At 44.2% G+C, this 18,760-nt stretch overlaps 1 protein-coding gene across 1 annotated transcript in view; it reads left to right on the plus strand.

Annotated features, from left to right (window-relative positions):
- The window catches only part of Parm1 (prostate androgen-regulated mucin-like protein 1), a 115,000-nt gene extending 104,144 nt beyond the window's left edge, over window positions 1–10,856 (plus strand). Inside the window, exon 4 of the mRNA XM_021163493.2 lies at window positions 7,018–10,856. Coding sequence (XP_021019152.1) covers window positions 7,018–7,102 — 85 coding nt within the window. The 3' untranslated portion in view covers window positions 7,103–10,856. The remainder of the gene's footprint in view (window positions 1–7,017) is intronic.
- Window positions 10,857–18,760: the final 7,904 nt, after the last annotated feature.

An 18,760-nucleotide genomic window follows, 5' to 3' on the forward strand; every position in this document is an offset into this window, starting at 1 on the left:
TCCACTCTCCAGTGGCCTATGACCTCGAGCTTTGTCACAGAGTCTTCTGCCTGGAGAATTGTATCTTTTAATAAGCTGAGCCATCAAGGGTTGTGGCTTACACAACTGAACTGCCCTGAGCATCTTTGAGCTCTCCAGTTGTGGGCCCACCTTGACCAGCAGCAGTTTCTCATGAAAAGGGGAGATAGGAGCTCTTCCTTCAAGTTCAAGACCCCACTAGTCTTTTTGCTGTCGTTGTCAAGATGCATTTAAGGTTGAGGTGATGAATATAGAATGTCCAAGGAGACCACAGCATGGCGGTAAGCACAGGACCAATGGGCAAGTGTCTCTGTCTACACTGTCTTCTTCTTTAAAATGGGACTATAGCAAAACACTTAACTCCAGAGTGTGGTGAAGACTAAATTAGGATAGTCACACATGTTCAGTGGGGAGGCTGAGGGGCGCCACTAAATGAAGTTGCTTACTGTGGCATCCGCTGGTTTCAGAACTGTGCATGTCATGTAATATGATACATGGTAAGCTCCAATATGAGGCTGGAAGAATAACTATGTCCTTGGCATCCCCACTTGGTGGACACACACACACACACACACACAAATGCATAGGAGAAAGGACAAAGAGGATGGAGCAGGAGTGTCACCCTGTGTTGTGTGGCAGCTTTCATGTGATGCTGCTTATAAATGAGATTGCATTCGTGCTAGACATTCATAAGCAGAAACAGTCTCAGGCAATCTCTGCTCCAAGGCTCATTTGCAAATTTAATGGGAAGCAAGCCCTCCCTACCTCTTACAAAAGGGTGTCTTTAATTAGTGATGATTGAAGTGCGGTACAAAAGTCACTTCTGTTTTGTTTAAATTGCTCAGATCTGCTCAGGTAGGAGATAATCTCCCTACACAAGAGCCCATATCTGCAGAAGTGGATGAAGCTGTGACTAGGTAGCCCTTCACAAAAATAAATGTGAACTTGATTTTTCAACACAGCAGGGCCTGGCTCTTCAGATGCCTTTGTTAGAAGTTCTCTGTCTTGCTTTGTATCTCACAGTGGCTGCAGATTGCTTCTGCTTGTTGGGTTTAATGACTAGCCCTGGCCAGCTGTGACAGTCAGGATCTTTTAGAATTTGTTATCCATATGCTGAATATTTTCAGATTAGCTTTTGGAAATTTTGGATGGCTAGTTTACTTGATCCCCACCTCTGTGGCTCTCTGGGTTTTGCTGTATAAAATTGCTATTTGGGGAGCATATTATAGATAATTTCCAGAGCTCCTGATTCTGAGTCTGATTCTGAAGGTCTGTATGGGGCCCTTACATCTACATTCTTAGCTAGCCCATCAAGGATACTGGAGCTGAGGGTCCAAGAAACATACTTTAAATTGTTCTGCTTTGTAAGAGATACTTTGCTGTGGAGGTTCCCCCAGACATACAGCCCTGTCTCTTCATGCTTCTGTGACTCTGTACAAACCAGGAGGTGTTTGATTCATCCCTTTTTAAATTCCAAAGTGATGACTCCAAAGCAGCCTCCTCCAACCCTCCCTCCCCATATCGAGTTCCTGGATGCACCTCCCTGTTCTGTTCCATGTGCTTTCCAGAAAGTAGCCATGTGTCCCAGCCTCTTCCACCAGAGCCATATAAAGCCTCTACTCTGGCCAAAGCTGACATGCCATAATTCCATTGGGACATTTCTTGGATGAAACAATGATCTGGGTGAGAAAGTTGGGGTGTGACAGCAATATTTATTTCAAATGAGGAAGAACTAAGAGTGAGGAAGTGGGAGCCACTCTCTGATCACTGTTCACACTGGATCTGTTGACAGAGATGGAGGCCTCCAGCCCTCTTCTGTGGCAATGGTCAGACAGATGGCCTCTCACAGATAACTAACTTTAAAAACTAGAAAGAGCAAATGTGAAAGTGTGAATGAAGGGGGTTGATTGTTGAAAGATAGGTTTGAAAATACTAGCTTGGAAAAAAATGGGCTGTGAGAGATACTGAAAGCAATGTTTGCTTGGAAATGTGCCCATCATTGGGACTTTGATAGAAAGAGGCAGGACTGCTAAAACCTGAGCTGTGATCATCAGCCACCAACTTGCTACCATGACTGCTGTTGAGTAATCCTGGTCCCCGTGGCCTCAATTTTCACAGCTTTAAGATTATGATGCAGTGTTAATGCCCTAACTTGGACAGACAGTTATGCGAGCACTGACCTTAAATGACGCTGTGTGTTGGACTGATGGAATCCACCATCAGTATTGCCTGCAACCTTTCCATGGATGAAACATTCAACATGAAAAGTTGATTTTATTTTTATTAGGGACATGGTAGATGCCACACAGATGTCCTGGCTCTAAGACCTTTGCCCTCATTGCCACCTCTGTCTTTAGAATGTGTTCCAGACGATCCACAGGACTCATCCCTCATCTCTCAGGAGTCTGCTAAGTGATACCTTCATGAGACCTTCTCTGGGCACTGTTCAGAACTGAAATCCTCACCTCCCACTGGGGATTCCTCATGCCTTTCTTTAATTCCCCCCATGTCACTTACTACCACCTACCTTGTAACGTGGCTATTGTGCCTACATCCCAGAATGTAAGGTCCCTAAGAACAGGCATCTGAGTGTATTCAGTTGGTCACGGTGTCCCCTGGTTTCCCAAACAGGGTCCCTTAGACTAATTTTTCAGTGAAGGGAGCTAGGCAAAGATGGAACAATTAGCAACAGGGAGCCACTGGTAGAAACAGAAAGAGGACAAAGGAACAGTCTCATGGAGATCTTTGCTAATGGAAGATAAGAGTCTGATGCTTAATTACTAACAGCTAATGACTGCAGCAATCTCCCCTGAACTAAGTCCGGTCTTAATATCTGTGTTTCCTTCCTGCTCAGCTGTGATAAGCACTAATGATTGAAAAGTGAGGTCTCCTCTGGTAGAGGAGAGGACTGGGGGTGAATTCATCAACCTAGGTGGAGGTTTGCCAAGAGCTGGGCTGTACCCGTGAACAAACATCAGGTGTTCTCTAAAGTCTGTTTAAACACAAAGAAAGCGTGATGCTATACTCACCTACAAGGACAATTAGGTACTGATAAAAAGATGAGAGGATAAAATAAGAGACTGCTCCTTAGTTCCCTCTCAGGTTCTGCGTTTAGCTAAGGACACTGTACAGTACAGGAGGCATAGGTGCCATTGAGCGGGACACTGTGGGCACTGAACTAAGTGCCGGAAAACCACAGCATGGCACAGGGTCCGGCCATCATTCTTCTCCTTCCTCTTTTTAAGTCAAGAGGAGCCTTTGACCTCTGGCTTTCTTTACTGAGATTTATTATTATTATTATTATTATTATTATTATTATTATTATTATTATTTTGCCAGTGTTGCCTCAAGCCGTAAGAACCCTTTCTAATATTGACCAACCTTAACATCCGCTATTTATATGCTACTAGACATAAACAGTCACCTTCAAATATTTACACTATAACCACTGCATCAGAGGCAACACATTAAGCATGCAGATATTTAGAGAGAAAGTAAGATGTAGTCTGACCCTAAGAAGTTCATTTAAGGGGAGACAATTTGAAGCAAATGGAAAACATTGTGATGTAAGGCAGGTACCCATCTGTATTGATAAATCACATGAGCAAGATGGCATCACTCATACCAACTGCTCTTCAGGTTGAGATAAAGCAGTGCTGACAGAGGCAAGAGGCACTTTTATTATTGAATCTCCCATTAAATACATTGACAAACCATCTAAGTTCCTTTATGCCTGCTTTCCTAATGTTTGGAGTAGGGGGAAGTTTCCCTTTTTCCGTCTTAGACTCTGCTTACACAGGCCCATCTGGAAACTTCCTCGTGTCCAATCACCTCATGCCATGGTTTAAGAAGCACTGGCCCAGCCCGTCAGAAAGGGTCAAATGCTCCCTAACTAGCCTCCCTGTGTCCCATACCCACAGCTATGTCCTTTCCTCCATCCACAACAACATCAGATTTACCCGTCTACCTCGAACCCCAACATACCCAGTTCATGTTTCGGCCCCTGAATTTATTCAGAGTCAACCCTGCAGGTTCAAAGCATTTCCTGTTTTTCTCACTTTATTTCCCCCCATTTTGGCTGCTCCACCTCCCTTGCATCTCTTTCCTCACTTAGCAGCATGCACTGTTCAAATGTAAAGACAAAGAAAAACGGAAGCCAAGGCCAGTGCTTTTTTTTCGTGTCTCTGCAGCAGATGCTACTGTCAGTACAGCAAACTCAGGTGTAGCCTTGTCCCAAGTGCCTAAAATAACCACAGACTGTAAGGCTTGGTGACCAGAGGAGTTTTAACCCTTTGGCCTCACTCTGCCTGTAATGATCTTTTATAAGATTCAAATAACAGTAATATCAGAAACTGTATTTATTACTATGCCTAAAGCACAGTTTCAGTAGTTCAATTTTACTGTTTGCAGATTTAGCATGGGCTTGTATAAGTTTCATTATAATAAAAAATTACGAAGCAATGTTGGCCAATATTTATTGTGTGCCAAGCCTTTAAAATGCATTACCTCATTGAGACCTTCCAACAACTTTAATGCATTTTTTTTTAACTCACCATTTTGTAAATGAAGGAACAAAGGGGTCAAGAAACCTACTCAAGTTGTACATCTATTGACCAAACTGGCAGCTTATGAGAATAAAATTATAAGAAAGAGATTAAAATGCCACAAGAAATCAAATTAACTTCAAAGGTGAAGCAGAGGCTCCCCATGAATGAAGACATGGGGTTATTGTGGACTGCTTGCCAACTTACAGCAGTAAAGGCGAGCTGGAAGAGAGGGTGCAGCCCCGTGTGAGATGCCTGGCATGTGATCTTCTCACCCAGCAGCTCCCACTTCTCAGCCATCCCATTCAGGTCTGGTTAGAACTGGAGGCTTTCAAGTAATTGGAGAGTTGGCTGTGTGCAGCTCGTAATCTTCACCTACCGAAATGACCTCTGCTTTTCCTGTATATAAACAGGCAATATAGTGTGTCTGGGTTGCTCCTTATGCTCTCTCTCTTTCCCTCCACCCACACACATACATACACACATAAACACACACACACATATGCACACACACATACACACACACACATATGCACATACACATAGACACACATACACACATATGCACACACACAAACACATAGACAAACACACAAACACACACACACACATACACACATATACACACAATACACATATACATACACTCACACACATGCATATACACACATATACATACACCTATACACACATACATATGCACACACACATATGCACACACACATACATACATATTGTGAGCTGGTAGTGTAAACCAATTATTTTGTGGAACATTTTCAAGTCGTCCAGGATATAGACGGGAGCCACTGAGTTAGCTTGCAGGAGCTACGTCAGAACTCAGAAACGGGTACAGCACGGACCTGGTTCTTGCTAAATGCCATTCATCTCTTTGCCAATCCCTGGCTGATGTCGGTAAGCTGCAGGAAGGCAAGAGCAAGTGTTTGAGCAACCAACCGAAGTGGAGTGGATGCTTTCTGTGACCCTTGGATTGTGTTTCTGTCTTGCTTAATACCTGGCTGTGAGAAGACTACGTGGAGTGGGCATGTCCAGGACTGCATTTAGCATCCATGATTTCTAGTCAGGTCTCAGCCCCCTGGATCTAGATTCAGCTCTTATACCTCAGGTTTCCAGAGTCTAATTGGCACCTTAGCCCAGCAAGAGTGCAGTCTAAACAGCCTCTGATGGACACTGGCGCTGTGGGAGGCTATGACACACGTAAGAATTCGTATACTAGCATGGACCTCAGGGTCACTGCATGCTTGTTTATGGCATTCTTCCAATCCTGTCATTCTCTTTAGTCCTTAAATGACCATGCCATTCCCAGGAAATCTCCCACCTTTATGAACAGATCGACTTCGGTGAGAACTCAAGACATGTCTTTTTCGGTTACTGTATCTTCCACAGACAATTCTGGATGACTTACTGCATGCATCTTCTAGAAGCTAGAAATAGAACCATGAATAAACATAACAGGCACATCATCTCTACCCTCATGAGACATACAGTCTGGTTGAAGTAATTACAAAACAATTATATAAATCATGAAGCATATTTTGGAAGACGCATGAGCAAGGGAGGAGTGCGTGCAAAGGCCCTGGGGTGAGGGTGCTCATGGGAGACAGAAAGAGCAGTACACCTGGAGCTGAGGGAGCAAGGGTCTTTGGTAGCAATTAATTTTTCTCAGAAAACTAGATGCTCCTGAGCCTTTATGACTTCACGAACCATTGAAAGGACTTTGGCTTACAGGAACAGCCATTCAGAGATCTTAAGGAAAGAGATGAGGGCAATCCGATTTTAGTTACTTAAGTGTCCTAGAGCCTGTTGGGACCATTTTGCTATTAAACTAGGGGCTAACCAGACCCAGGGGAATCCAAGGTCTGAAAACTCTAGTTTTAGATGGAGGTGGGGAATCTAACACACAGCTCAGCTGGATAGTTTGGGTCACGTCAATCAAACTTCCCAAATACCATTTCCCTCATCAGAGAAACACTTCTTTCTCTCAGCCTTGATTCTGAGGATCTACTAAAAGAACTAATAGAGACAGACTTTACAAATGACAGCAAAGCCCCGCGGCGATCTGTGCTAACCACAATAGTGGCTGTGGCTGTGTGGATATTACTTCACAGAAAATTAGCCTCGGGACCTACATCAAGACCCTGGGACCCAAGTTCCCATTCCCTTTCTTACTGGGCAGCTGTGGAAATGGACCCTTCTCCCCACTCCCGCACTCCAGAGGAAAGAGAGACACAGGAATCTCAGGAGAAAGGGATAGACAAGCCCCTAGGCAGAAGCTGGTTGGTAACTAGGGCTTATGTGGTCCAGGGTTATCTTGCTGGGATGATGTTATCTTTCCCTCCCATGGACCTGTGAGCTTCCTAGGTTCGGGCTGCAGGGTGTTAATGTGCCCTCAGATTTGCATATGCTCAAGTAACCCCACCCTCTTCTTCCCACTCAGGCACTCCTCCTACGGAAGGCTGCTGGACGACCATGACTACGGGTCCTGGGGAAACTACAACAACCCTCTCTACGATGACTCTTAACAAAGGAAGGTGGCCGAGGACAAGAAGTAACGGTCCTTTATTTATAAGTGCTTATCCAGTAGAATAATAACAAGTACATGATGTACACTGAACGACAATCGCGAGCCCTCTTTTGTTGGTATGGTTGTTTTTGTTTTTTCCCCTTCCCCTTCTCTGGCTGCTACTACAGAATGTCTCCCTTCTGATACAAAAGAACCATCTCGGAAAAGCCGGTGGTGGAGGCCGGTTTGCAGCTGACACGGACCATCTTTGCACTGACCAAGCCAGATACCATGAGGTGGGGGCTGCAGAGTCTCCCATCATGGAAGCCACTTTGGAAAGGACTGAAGAAAGGGGCTGGGAGTTGCTTGGTGGGGGATTTAATTTTAGGGGATCTTTTGGTTTGGATTATTTCTTAACGTTCTCTACAGGAAATGACATTAAATATCAGTGAGGAGAAAGGAACACATCCCGGGAGACTACCACTCTGTGTGGAAGGAGCAGGGGCTTCTGGATTCCTTTTCAATCCTTGTTTGCCTGGTTGTATCTGACAGGATGCCTACTTAGTCCTATAAGCAGAAAGACCATTCTGAGCTGCCTAATTGATGAAAGATAAAAGAGGCCGTGCCCAGGAGGAGAGCAGCGGGCAAGGGCAAGGTGGCACAGCAGGCTGTCAATCAGCAGGCTTTCAACCTGCTCTCCCCACCTAGGCCACTCAAAGGCAGCAGGGATTCCCAACCCGATAGCTTTCAAGAAAGTTTCTTCGCCACAAGCAAAGCTGGGAGGTGAGCTTGAAGAGCAGACAGGGAGAGACATGTGGAGTCTAAGGGATGGGGGGAGAAGGGGAAGACAAAAGCTTACATGCACCACCCACCCTCCTGAAGCAAGCAGGAGCCAGCTCTCCATGGGAGTGGGAGATATCTAAAGCTTGGAGGTACCCATAGAACTCTCGCTCCACACCCATAAAGCAGCAACTGCTTCACTGCCTTGCTGTTTGTATTGGATGATGGCTGTATGCTATTCCAAAAAAAAGTTAAGAGAGGCACGATGCTATCTGCAGCACTGGCTTCCATAGGACGGAGACATCGAGAACTATCTGTGTGTTCTCCTTCATTCTTTCTTTCAATAAGTGAATATTGACCTCCAGGTGTGCAGTCTCAAATCCTGTACAACAAATTTTGAGAAGCGATCGTTCTTCTTTGCCAATATCTGCTTCTTCACTTCTGACCCACCAGGAGGTGATTGTGTAACTCTCACCCCTCCCATCCCCTACTCCTACCTGGGATGTCTAGTAGCATTTTTTTTTATTGTTACTTTGTTAGTTGGGAGCACCAGTAAGGGGTAGAGACTATGGATCCTGCTAAACACCCTGCCTGGCTCAGGACAACCTTCCTACCCAAAGAACGTCCTAGTCGGAAATATCAAAGGTTGACACTGAGACCATTCACTGTAATGCCCTTGTGATGGGGGTAGGGGGGACAAACAAACAAACAAACAAAAACCCATTCTGGCATCAGGAAGACACTTTCATTTTTAACAAAGTGAGACATCAATTTCTTTCCCCCAAGTGTTCAATTTGCTGCCTGCTAGGTTGACTTCTGGCTTGTGCTGTTGTTACCTCATTTATGTCTGTTTCTCGAGAGCTTGATTACAGGGCTGCACTGCTGTTCTTTTGTAACCACTGATGATGGCACCTAGCCATCTTGAGTCCTGATTTCATGGAGGAGAAAGTATGTATCTCAAACTAGGTTGAATTTTCCTATGATGACACAGGGAACAACAAACTATCCATTTTCATTCCTCAGATCTTCCCACCTCTTCCCCCACTACTCTGCTAAAGAAAAACACTCTCATATTGCTATCTTGAACCCCTCTGGTGTAAAGTCCACAAGCAGGGGTACTTCCCACAACCTACCACCGCAGGCTTTGAAGTAACTCCTTCCTAAACCTCAGAAGTGCCAAAAGGAAAGATCAGTCCTTAAAGGGAACCTGTAAGCAGAGTGGGTAACAAGGAATGGGTTTGCAGACATTAAGATATCCCTGAATATGAAACACCCAACAGGCAACAGACAGACAGACAGACAGACAGGCAGACAGACCTTGCAAGGGTGTGCCCTCTGATCACACTTGGCCTTCCTACCCTGACCCCTTCACGGGTCTCTGGTTAGGCAAAAAACAAACCAGTACACACCAGGATTCTGCGTGTCATTGTCCTCTGTCCACCAAAAATCATTTTTGACACATGACACAAAGCTTTCTAATAAACACCTTGGGGGAAGTATACTTCAGATATGGCTTCTGAGGTAAAATAAATCCTAGGCCAGAAAAACCAGCTTCCTCCCAAGACCCCTTACCTGTTAGAAACCAGAGACACAGCAAGAATTTTTTTTTCACCAAAGGATGCCATTGTCTATGAACATGTGGTTGTCAGTGCTCTGATTGCCTTCTAATTGCTTTCAGCAAAACACAGAGCAGTCATATACAACAAGGTGACCGGCAGTGTTCCCTCAAAGCTCCCTAGCGTGTTTGTTACTATAAAGTGTGTGAGTGTGAGAATGGACTCTGCCAAATACATTTTTCTGCTTTTGAATTGGCCAAAAGGTTTCAGCATATTTATTCTACAAACATTGCTACACACACACACACACACACACACACACACACACACACACACACCTCTGAAATATATGCCAATAATTGATGTCCTTTACCTCAGGGAGAGTTAGTTCAAGTCTACACAAGGGAAATTGGTGGTCCCCCTAAGTAGATCCAAACAATTGTGCCCCATCATGGATCGGACTGGCCGGAATGCTTTGGAGAGAAAGTCAGGAGCAAAAAGAGAACTGGAGCCTCTTCTCCATGGACTGCAAATGGTCAAAGAATGGTAGGCAACTATGCTTTCTTTTCCCATGGCCCTGATGGGCCCCTATCTTCCCTGCACAGCTGTGTCTTCATTTATAAAATGGGGGTGATGCTTTCATAGTGGCTTTACCCCTTCCTACCTCACAGATGTGTTGTGAGGATTAATGAAATTGTGTATACAGTGTTTTCAGTTTCTGGAGAAAAACTATTTACGGACATTTCAAGTATTATATAGAAATATAAGTGATCTCAGTTTCTTACTCACTGTTATACTGCTGTGCTGTTTTTACTTACTCTGTAAAACTATGGTTAATGTCACGGCCACCTCAGATGGCTATCAGAGCTCTGAACTTCCCTCCCGCGCACCTGACTGATGTTGAGTTAGCTGTTCTTGGGACCACAGAGGATGTCTCCCCTCCAGCTGAAAAGGTGGCCCAGCACACAGGTCTCACAGACCTGCATCAGGATCTAGGTTAGCATGACACACCTGGATGCCTCAGCACTTCCAGAAGAAGGCCTCTGACTTTCACACTCCGAGGTCTCGGAGGAGTAGATTATGATCTGATGTCATCTGCCCTTCGTCTTGCTTGCAAGGGTGCATGGTTCGATCCTATGCATCTTGAAAATGAATTTTGTGATTGGTCCAGATGCTAATTTGCACGTTGATTCACCTTCATTGCCTTTAACCTTCTTTTGAGGGCAAATGGATGTACCATTTCAACTTTGATCTCAGAAGCGTTAGTTTGTATTGACTCATTGTCATGTTGCTCTCTTGGAGTAAAGTTAGCTGACATCTTTTAAAGATGGGAGGGTGCGCAACTTCTTTGATATTTGATGACATCATATCTACATTTGTTGTAAGACATATTGCATACCAATTATAACTATGCCAATTAAAGTGGTTAAAAGCTTGTGTCTAGCTGTGGTGATTCACATTTTGAGATGGTCTATTACCCAGGCCACTGGGTTTGTTTTTATTGGTCATATTAAGTAGCTCTGACTTGTTCTTAAAGAAATTGTATCTCTCCCCCACCCCATCAATAAATAATAATTTCTGTAGCGCGGGAAGGTCGCTCTGATCTTGAAACAGGCTGGGATGCTGCCGGTGTTGAACGAACCTTCTGAGCAGTGATTTCATTCCCAAATATTCTGTGTGCCTCATCCAGCAGAGGTGCGAGCAAACATTTTGATTCAATGAGCGAGACGGTAAGCATAATCAAGTCACATTAAAACACATTGGCATTAGCAGTACATGTGGTGTTTGCTCCACTCCATTCCAAAAAAATTAAATTCAGCATATTCATCCTTATCTGACAGCTAATTAGCAGGCAATTTCAACCATCCAAAGTATAATTTCAACCCCGAGAAGCTAACCAAATATTATTTTGATTTTGAAGAAAATAACCACGGCAGATCCAATGCAGTCTGTTCAATGGGGAGGAGGGGACCAGCTGCAAACTGGGGGTTGGGGTTTTATTTCCACTTTTTCTTTTTTTAACCTTGAGACAGAGCCTAATAGCGTCCTGGTAGGTTTTGAACTTACTATGTAGCCCAAGCTGGCCTTGAGCTCCTGATCCTCTCTCACCACTTCAGAAGTGTTAGCATGATAGCCAAACACCACAAAGACCACCTAGGCATTACTGACTAGATGATGAATGTATACTAAGACTGGGTTGGTTCGTTTAGTTGTCTGGCTACCAGTAACACAACATCAAAGACTTGCTAGGGGTTCTTAAGGAATGGCTTCCAAACATGGAACAAGCCCCTTCTATTGATTGTTCTGGGTGACGTAATCTGAACGTGCATCCCTCGAAGGCTGTGTATTGAGGGCCTGGTCTCCTGTCTGTGGTACTACTGGAAGTTACTGTGAGATATTTGTGAAGTGAGGGTCCAGTAGAAGGAAATTAGGTCATTGATTTGGGGGACCCTCCTCTGTCTTGGGGTTTCCAGCTGCAAGAGGTGAGCATCTTCCTCTGCTTACCACTCCCATCACTGTCCCATGAGAGACAGGACCATGGGCTGACACCTCTGAAAACATAAACCAAGGCAAAGCTCTTTTCCTGATCAACTGTTTCACTCTGACAAGCAACGGACCCATGAGTCATGACCTCTTGAAGACCTACCTTGGGCACACAAGCAACAGGAGACTCCCATTTGATGTTTCTCAGGCTGAAAAGATACTTTTCTAGAGGCCTTAAGTTCAGCTCCCAGCACCCTTGAGAAGTAGCACACAACTATCTATAACTCTGGCTCCAGGGCACCTGACACTCCCTTCTGGTTTCTTTGGCCAACTGTACTCATACACACACACACACACACACACACACACACACACAATTTTTAAATATAGCCATTTATAAACAGTGAAAAATAAAAAAGATAACCATTTCATAAAATTAATGATCATAAGATAAAACAAATACATAAATAAAATAAATAAATTGTTGAGCTATTTAAAATTTTTAAAGGCTTTCCTGAATGGAGATGGTAAGAAAGTGCTTTAAATTTAATAGTAATCAAACGTTTAATGAGAATATATAGCTAGGGCTAGGGAGCTGACTCAGTCAGCAAAGTATTTGCTGTGTAAGCATAAGAACCTGAGCCTGGTTCCCAGCACCCACGTAAAAGTCGTGCATGGCGGTGATGTCTGTAACTCTGGAGCTGGAGGTCAGGGACGGGGGATCCTGACGGTATGCTGGATAGCCAGTCTAGCAAAAATGGTTCATAGAGTCAGAGGACAGGGGGAAAGAAGGGGGAGAAGGAGGAAAGAGGAGGGGGAGAGAAGGATGGGACAGGAGGAGGGGGAAAGAGGAAAGGAAAGAGAGGAGAGAGAGAGAGAGAGAGAGAGAGAGAGAGAGAGAGAGAGAGAGAGAGAGAGAGAGATCTTGTCTCCAAAAGTAAAGTAAGACGAAGAGTGATAGAGAAAGATACCTGACAACAACCTCTGACTTCCTCCTGCATTTAAACACACGTGAGCACACACAGGTACACCCGTAAACTAGACATTAACACACAAAGAATGTGTAGCATTAACACACTCTTTTTTGGGTTTTTTGGTTTTTTTGTTTTTGTTTTTTGTTTTTTCCGAGGCAGGTTTCCCTGTATATCCCTGGCTGTCCTGAAACTCATTTTGTAGACCAGGCTGGCTTCAAACTCACATTAACACACTCTTAAGTTCTGATGTCCAAATCAATATCTTTCCTTATGTGACAATTTGTCAACATTAAATCATGATCTTTTCAAGTATTTAGTATCCAATCTAAAACAGTTTACACATCTGCAATTGGATAGTTAACGTTTGAGCTTTGTGAGAGAGCACTGAATCAAAAAAAAAAAAATCACTGTTCCAAGGCACTGGTCTTGTGGAAGGAAAGCTGCAAGAGGTGACATTGCACCCTTAAAGGATCTCATCTTTGGCCAGGGCAGAGCCAGCTACATTCGCTTCACCAGAACATCGCACTGCATAATAACAGCATCAGTTTGCATCAACAAATGCAGTCTGTTTCTTTGTGAACCAATAAACTGAGTGGTTACAATGCATTGGGTAGCTGAGATGCTGGTGAGGGTTGTCTATGTTAGCTTTAGAGGTCATACTCCATTCCTCATGCAAATTCTAAGATGTGAAGCTTATTCATCAATACACTAAATCTGTCCACATGCTCAGTAATGGATAACATGAACTAGCTTTCCCGATAGTTTAAGTTTAGTTACTGTTAGGGTTGGGACTCAAACCAACTGTCTGCCATCAGAGCTCTTTCCACACAAGAGACTAAGCCTAACCCTGCCACCTCCTGCTAACACGGGACTTTCCACCCCTTGCACCGGCCCCCCTACACTATTTTGAGCAATCTCAAGGGGTCTGGCATGTAGCCAACAACAAGCCTGGTCAGCTCCCCAGCACATGTTCCCTGTCTGGCACTGTCACCTTTGTGCTAACTCCTGCTGCCTGCCAAGCTATCCTCTCTAAGGGGAAACTGCTTGCCCTCCTGTACTGAGAGGACACCAGCACAGGGCCGTGGGCTCTTGAAATCCAGTATAAACTTTTTCGTTTCCCTGATATCCCATAGGAATCATATCTGAGTCCCCAGCAGAGTCACTCCTGCTATTACCCAAGAGTACACCATTGTGTCAGCTTGTCCTCCCTTAGAACAGTAATGATACTGTTTCCTTACTTAGCACCTACCATGAGCCACATATTGTTTTTGAGCACTGGATTTGAGCTTAACATCCCTGTTAGGCAGATATTATTAATATCCCCCATAGTATAATATTATACTAGTATTATACATAGTATAATAGTATTAATAACCCCCATGGATGAAGAAGCTAAGGACCAAACGTGTTATTTTAGAAAAACAGCCTGTGGACATAGGTGGCGGGGTGGTCAGGCAGAGGAAGTGTTGACCTGTGGTCTTCAGAATCAATGCTCTGTGGTCCTTCTAGGCAGAATCTTCATCCCATGACAGATATCTGGGTACCTGTATTCTGCCAGCCATCAGACAGGTCTACCTATGTGGGATAGCCTGCAGCTAGAGCTGGGTACTCAGCATGAAAGCAAAGTCCTCCCTATAGCAAAGGGTTCTACAGAGGCCCTCACAGTAATACTTGCTCTTGGTGATGCTTTGGGTCTTTTGAAGGCAGCACAATTCCCAGGGCTGATCACTTGGCAGTCTCTGTGCTATCTCTGCCTACATCCTAATCTTGTGCTCAAGGTCACAATGTATTTCTACATAGAGTGGAAACACATATAGTAACACAACACCTCAGGCTAGGAATGCTGGGAGGAGCATTTTGACTCACACTTCTTGAGATAACATGGTTAAGGCGCCACATTGGTCTCCCATCTCATAAGGTATCATATGGCAAAAGACAAGGAATGTGTGTGTGTGTGTGTGTGTGTGTGTTCTAGTCTCTTCTTCAAAAGGCAGCAACATTCAGTTATGAGGGCTCAATACTAGTGACTTCCTCTAATCCTGATCACCTCCCCTAGGCCCTACCTAGAAACATAGACAGACTGTGTATACTATCACTATACAATGTCATAAAGAGGAGTAAATCTCACCATGGGTTCTGAAGGACAAATCCGTTGGGGTATAATACTTTGGATCTCAAATGCTCTGCAAAGGCTTGCCTGTTAAAGCTTGACCCCTAAAATTGCACTTTAGAAAAATGGTTGAGCTTTCAGGAAGCAGAGCCTAGAGAGAGGCCGTTGGGTCATTAGGACATGCTTTTGAAGGGGGTATGGGACATCAGCACCTCCTCGCTCTCATTTGGTTCCTGGCCATGAGGTGAGCAGTTTTGTCCCTATGATGGTCATATCACAGGCCCAAAGGAAAGAGGATAATGAGCCATTGGCTGGTACCTCCAAACTGTGGGAGGAGACTTTCATACATTCCTTATAGATTAATTTTCTCAGATATTTCATTAAAGTGATGGACAGCTACCTAATATAGGTATTATATGAAGGCTGAACTAAGTGGCCACCCATTTAATCACCATCAACCCAACATCGGGAGTCTCCAGGCTTCAGATCCACAGGATGCAGAACTCATCTTCTCTCCCTACAGTTTCCCCCTTGGCACACACATGGTCAGGATTCATTTCCACAAACACTGCTGTGTGGAGTGTTGAAAAGCTCATTCAGTCATAAAGGCAGGCGTTGCCGGGAAGTGTGAGAAACAGAAGTTCACTGCCAGTTCCCAGGGCCAGGACAGTCAGCCCTGCTACAGGCATTGTCAGGAAACGCAAAGCCAAGAGCACGGCTCTGCATATTCCAGGAGTTTAGGTTAAAATGCCAATGCAGAGTTGAGAATTTCATGCAGACCTTAGGGTCTTACACACACTTAGAAAGATCAGGAAGAAGGGAATGGTTGAGGAGGCCATCAAAGGGTCACTGCTCAGATTCTAAGGTTTCAGACGGCTAACAGGAAGCAGGGCTCTCAGGAACTCGCTGGAGCAGCAGCTGAGAGCCATGAGTTGTACAGAAGAATGGGTCACCTTCTTCATGTCTTTCATTTCTTGCCTGAAAACCTGGTCTTGACAACTGTGAGCTAGAACCGCATTGGAAACAGGAATTCTAAGAGGCGTCCTTGCAGGCTTCTATATGTTGGGAAGGAGTATGTAGGAAAGGTAACTATTCTAAGCCCAAAGCAATCATGATCTGGCATGCTTCTTCCCCAAGGAGCAAGGCAGGACTGGAGGTCACTGTGTCAACAGGCAGACACATCCCATTCCGAGTTAGCATGCATTCTTCCTCTGGTCCCAAAGTATAGCAAATTAACTGACTTCGTAGTGCCTGGAAGGTGAAGAAGAATAAAAAAAAAAAAAACCTGAGGGTGTATATGTACATATGCACATATTAGAGAGCTGAGCTCTATATGTACACATGTACATATTAGAGACCTGCAGTGTGTATGTACACATGTACATATTAGAGACCTGCAGTGTGTATGTACACATGTACATATTAGAGACCTGCAGTGTGTATGTACACATGTACATATTAGAGACCTGCAGTGTGTATGTACACACGTACATATTAGAGAGCTGAGGGTGTGTATGTACACATGTATATATTAGAGAGCTGAGGGTGTATATATATATATATATATATATATATATACATGTACATATTAGAGACCTGAGAGTGTATATATACACTTGTACATATCAGAGACCTGAGGGTGTATATATAAATAAATAAATATATATATATATATATATATATATATATATATATGTACATATTAGAGATCTGAGGGTGTGTATGAACACATGTACATATTAAAGTCCAGAAGAAAATCCGTGCTGAAACTTCCTCTCTGCCCAACCACATGACTGAGTTATCATTTCTCCCTTTCACCTTCCCATAGCCATGGCTGGAAGGTGACATGAGCACATGTCCCAGGGTCTTCCCTCGACATCTCACCTGACCATGACTTTTTGAGGCAGGATGACTTACCCTTTCTGTCAACACATGAATAAAACCTGAGGCCTGAAAGAAATAAAGAGAACTGCTGACCTGAATAATGTTTCTGCCACTTAAACAGTTTCAAAAGACAAATGATCAAAGAAAAGGAGACAATTGAGGAAAGAATGGGAAAAGGAGAACTGTGTCCATTGTGCCAAACCTTCTTCCCTAGTTTAACTGGTTTCCTTCTCTCCTGTCCCTTCCTTCCAGCACAGCTCGTCTTCCTCACTAAAGAAAGGGTGGGGGGTGGACAGAGGGGGAGAGAGAGAGAGACAGAGACAGAGAGAGACAGAGAGAGAGTTTAGGGTGAAAATGGAGAATGTGCTCAAACCATTCTGAGCATGTAACTTCCTACACTCAAAGTCAGGAACCATTACCCATGCCATATATCCACCTGGCAGCTTCCCATCTCCATATGTGGCTGTTGGAAAACTATGAATTCCTCAGGAAGACCAAAGGTCCCATGAGAAGAAAGGAAGAAAGGACAGTGCCTTAGTCAAGGTTTCTATTCCTGCACAAACCATCATGACCAAGAAGCAAGTTGGGGAGGAAAGGGTTTATTCAGCTTACACTTCCACATTGCTGTTCATCACCAAAGGAAGTCAGGTCAGGAATCCACACAGGGCAAGAACTTGGAGACAAGAGCTGATGCGGAGGTCATGGAGGATGCTGCTTACTGGCTTGCTCAGCCAGGACTACCAACCCAGGGATGGCACCACCCACAACAGGCTGGGCCCTCCCCACCTCCTGATCACTAACTGAGAAAATGTCTTACTGCTGAATCTCATGGAGGCATTTTCTCAAGGAGGCTCCTTTCTCTGTGACAACTCAAGCTTGTGTCAAGTTGACACACAAAACCAGCCAGTACAGACACACACAGAGAAACATAGATGGCCGTGGCTACCTAGCACTACCATTACAAAACATAGATAAAGCCAGGGACAGTGGTCACGCCTGTCATCTCAGCAGACACTAGGAAGGCTGAAGTAGGAGAAGGGTAAGTGTGTGAGTTCAGGGTTCATCAGGGCAATATCACGAAATTCTCTCCCAAAGCTCAAACAACAGAAAGACTAAGATCTTTATACATGCTGCCTGGCAAACATTTGTCTTTGTCTCTTCTTTCTTTTTTCTGTTGTAAGAAGAGATGAGAAAACTGAACAAGACATACAAACACTGATAATGGGCTGGTGACAGCTGAAAAAGAAAAGGGTTAAAAATCTGCGTTTGCTCCTGAAACCCCAGCTCACAGAATTAAAGTGTCAAATAATGACAATAAGAAACACCCCACCCCATGCTTTGGCATGCTTTTTCACAGCATAAAAACTCCACATGTAAAAATCAAACACATAAATCTATACTTAAAAATATTTGGCCTAGGTAGTGTAGGTTTTGGCTAATTGTTAGGAAAGTGTGTCTGGTGGATTGAAGGTGCTTCCTTTTTTTTTTTTTTTTCTGGTGGAGTCTTGGGAACAGGAGGCTGGCTCTAAAGGCCAGTTTATGTTTTGACAAAATGGCACTGATAAGGATATCAGTACAAGCAAGCTAGAACATGGCTGCCCCCGGATATCCAGAGAACCCCAAAGCAAATAGTGATGCATTCTCTTGTATAACTGGGGGAGAGGGTATTGTTTTGTTTTTCTGACAGAATGTCACTTCTGTGTGGTTCGATATAAATAAAGCCTTGAGGTCAAGGGCCTTTACCTGAATCTTGACCCCACTTCTGCCAACATGTCTGTCTTACTGTGAGCCTACATGGGTGACTGTGACTACCTGGCTGTGACCCATGTGGCCCAAAGTAGACCTTGGTGCTTGTTGGCAAGCTGTCCACCTAGTGACCTTTGCCCAGA

The sequence above is a fragment of the Mus caroli genome, unplaced genomic scaffold (genome assembly GCF_978045245.1).
Source record: "Mus caroli unplaced genomic scaffold, Mus_caroli_1 scaffold_4, whole genome shotgun sequence".
NCBI classification, from domain to species: Eukaryota; Metazoa; Chordata; class Mammalia; order Rodentia; family Muridae; genus Mus; species Mus caroli.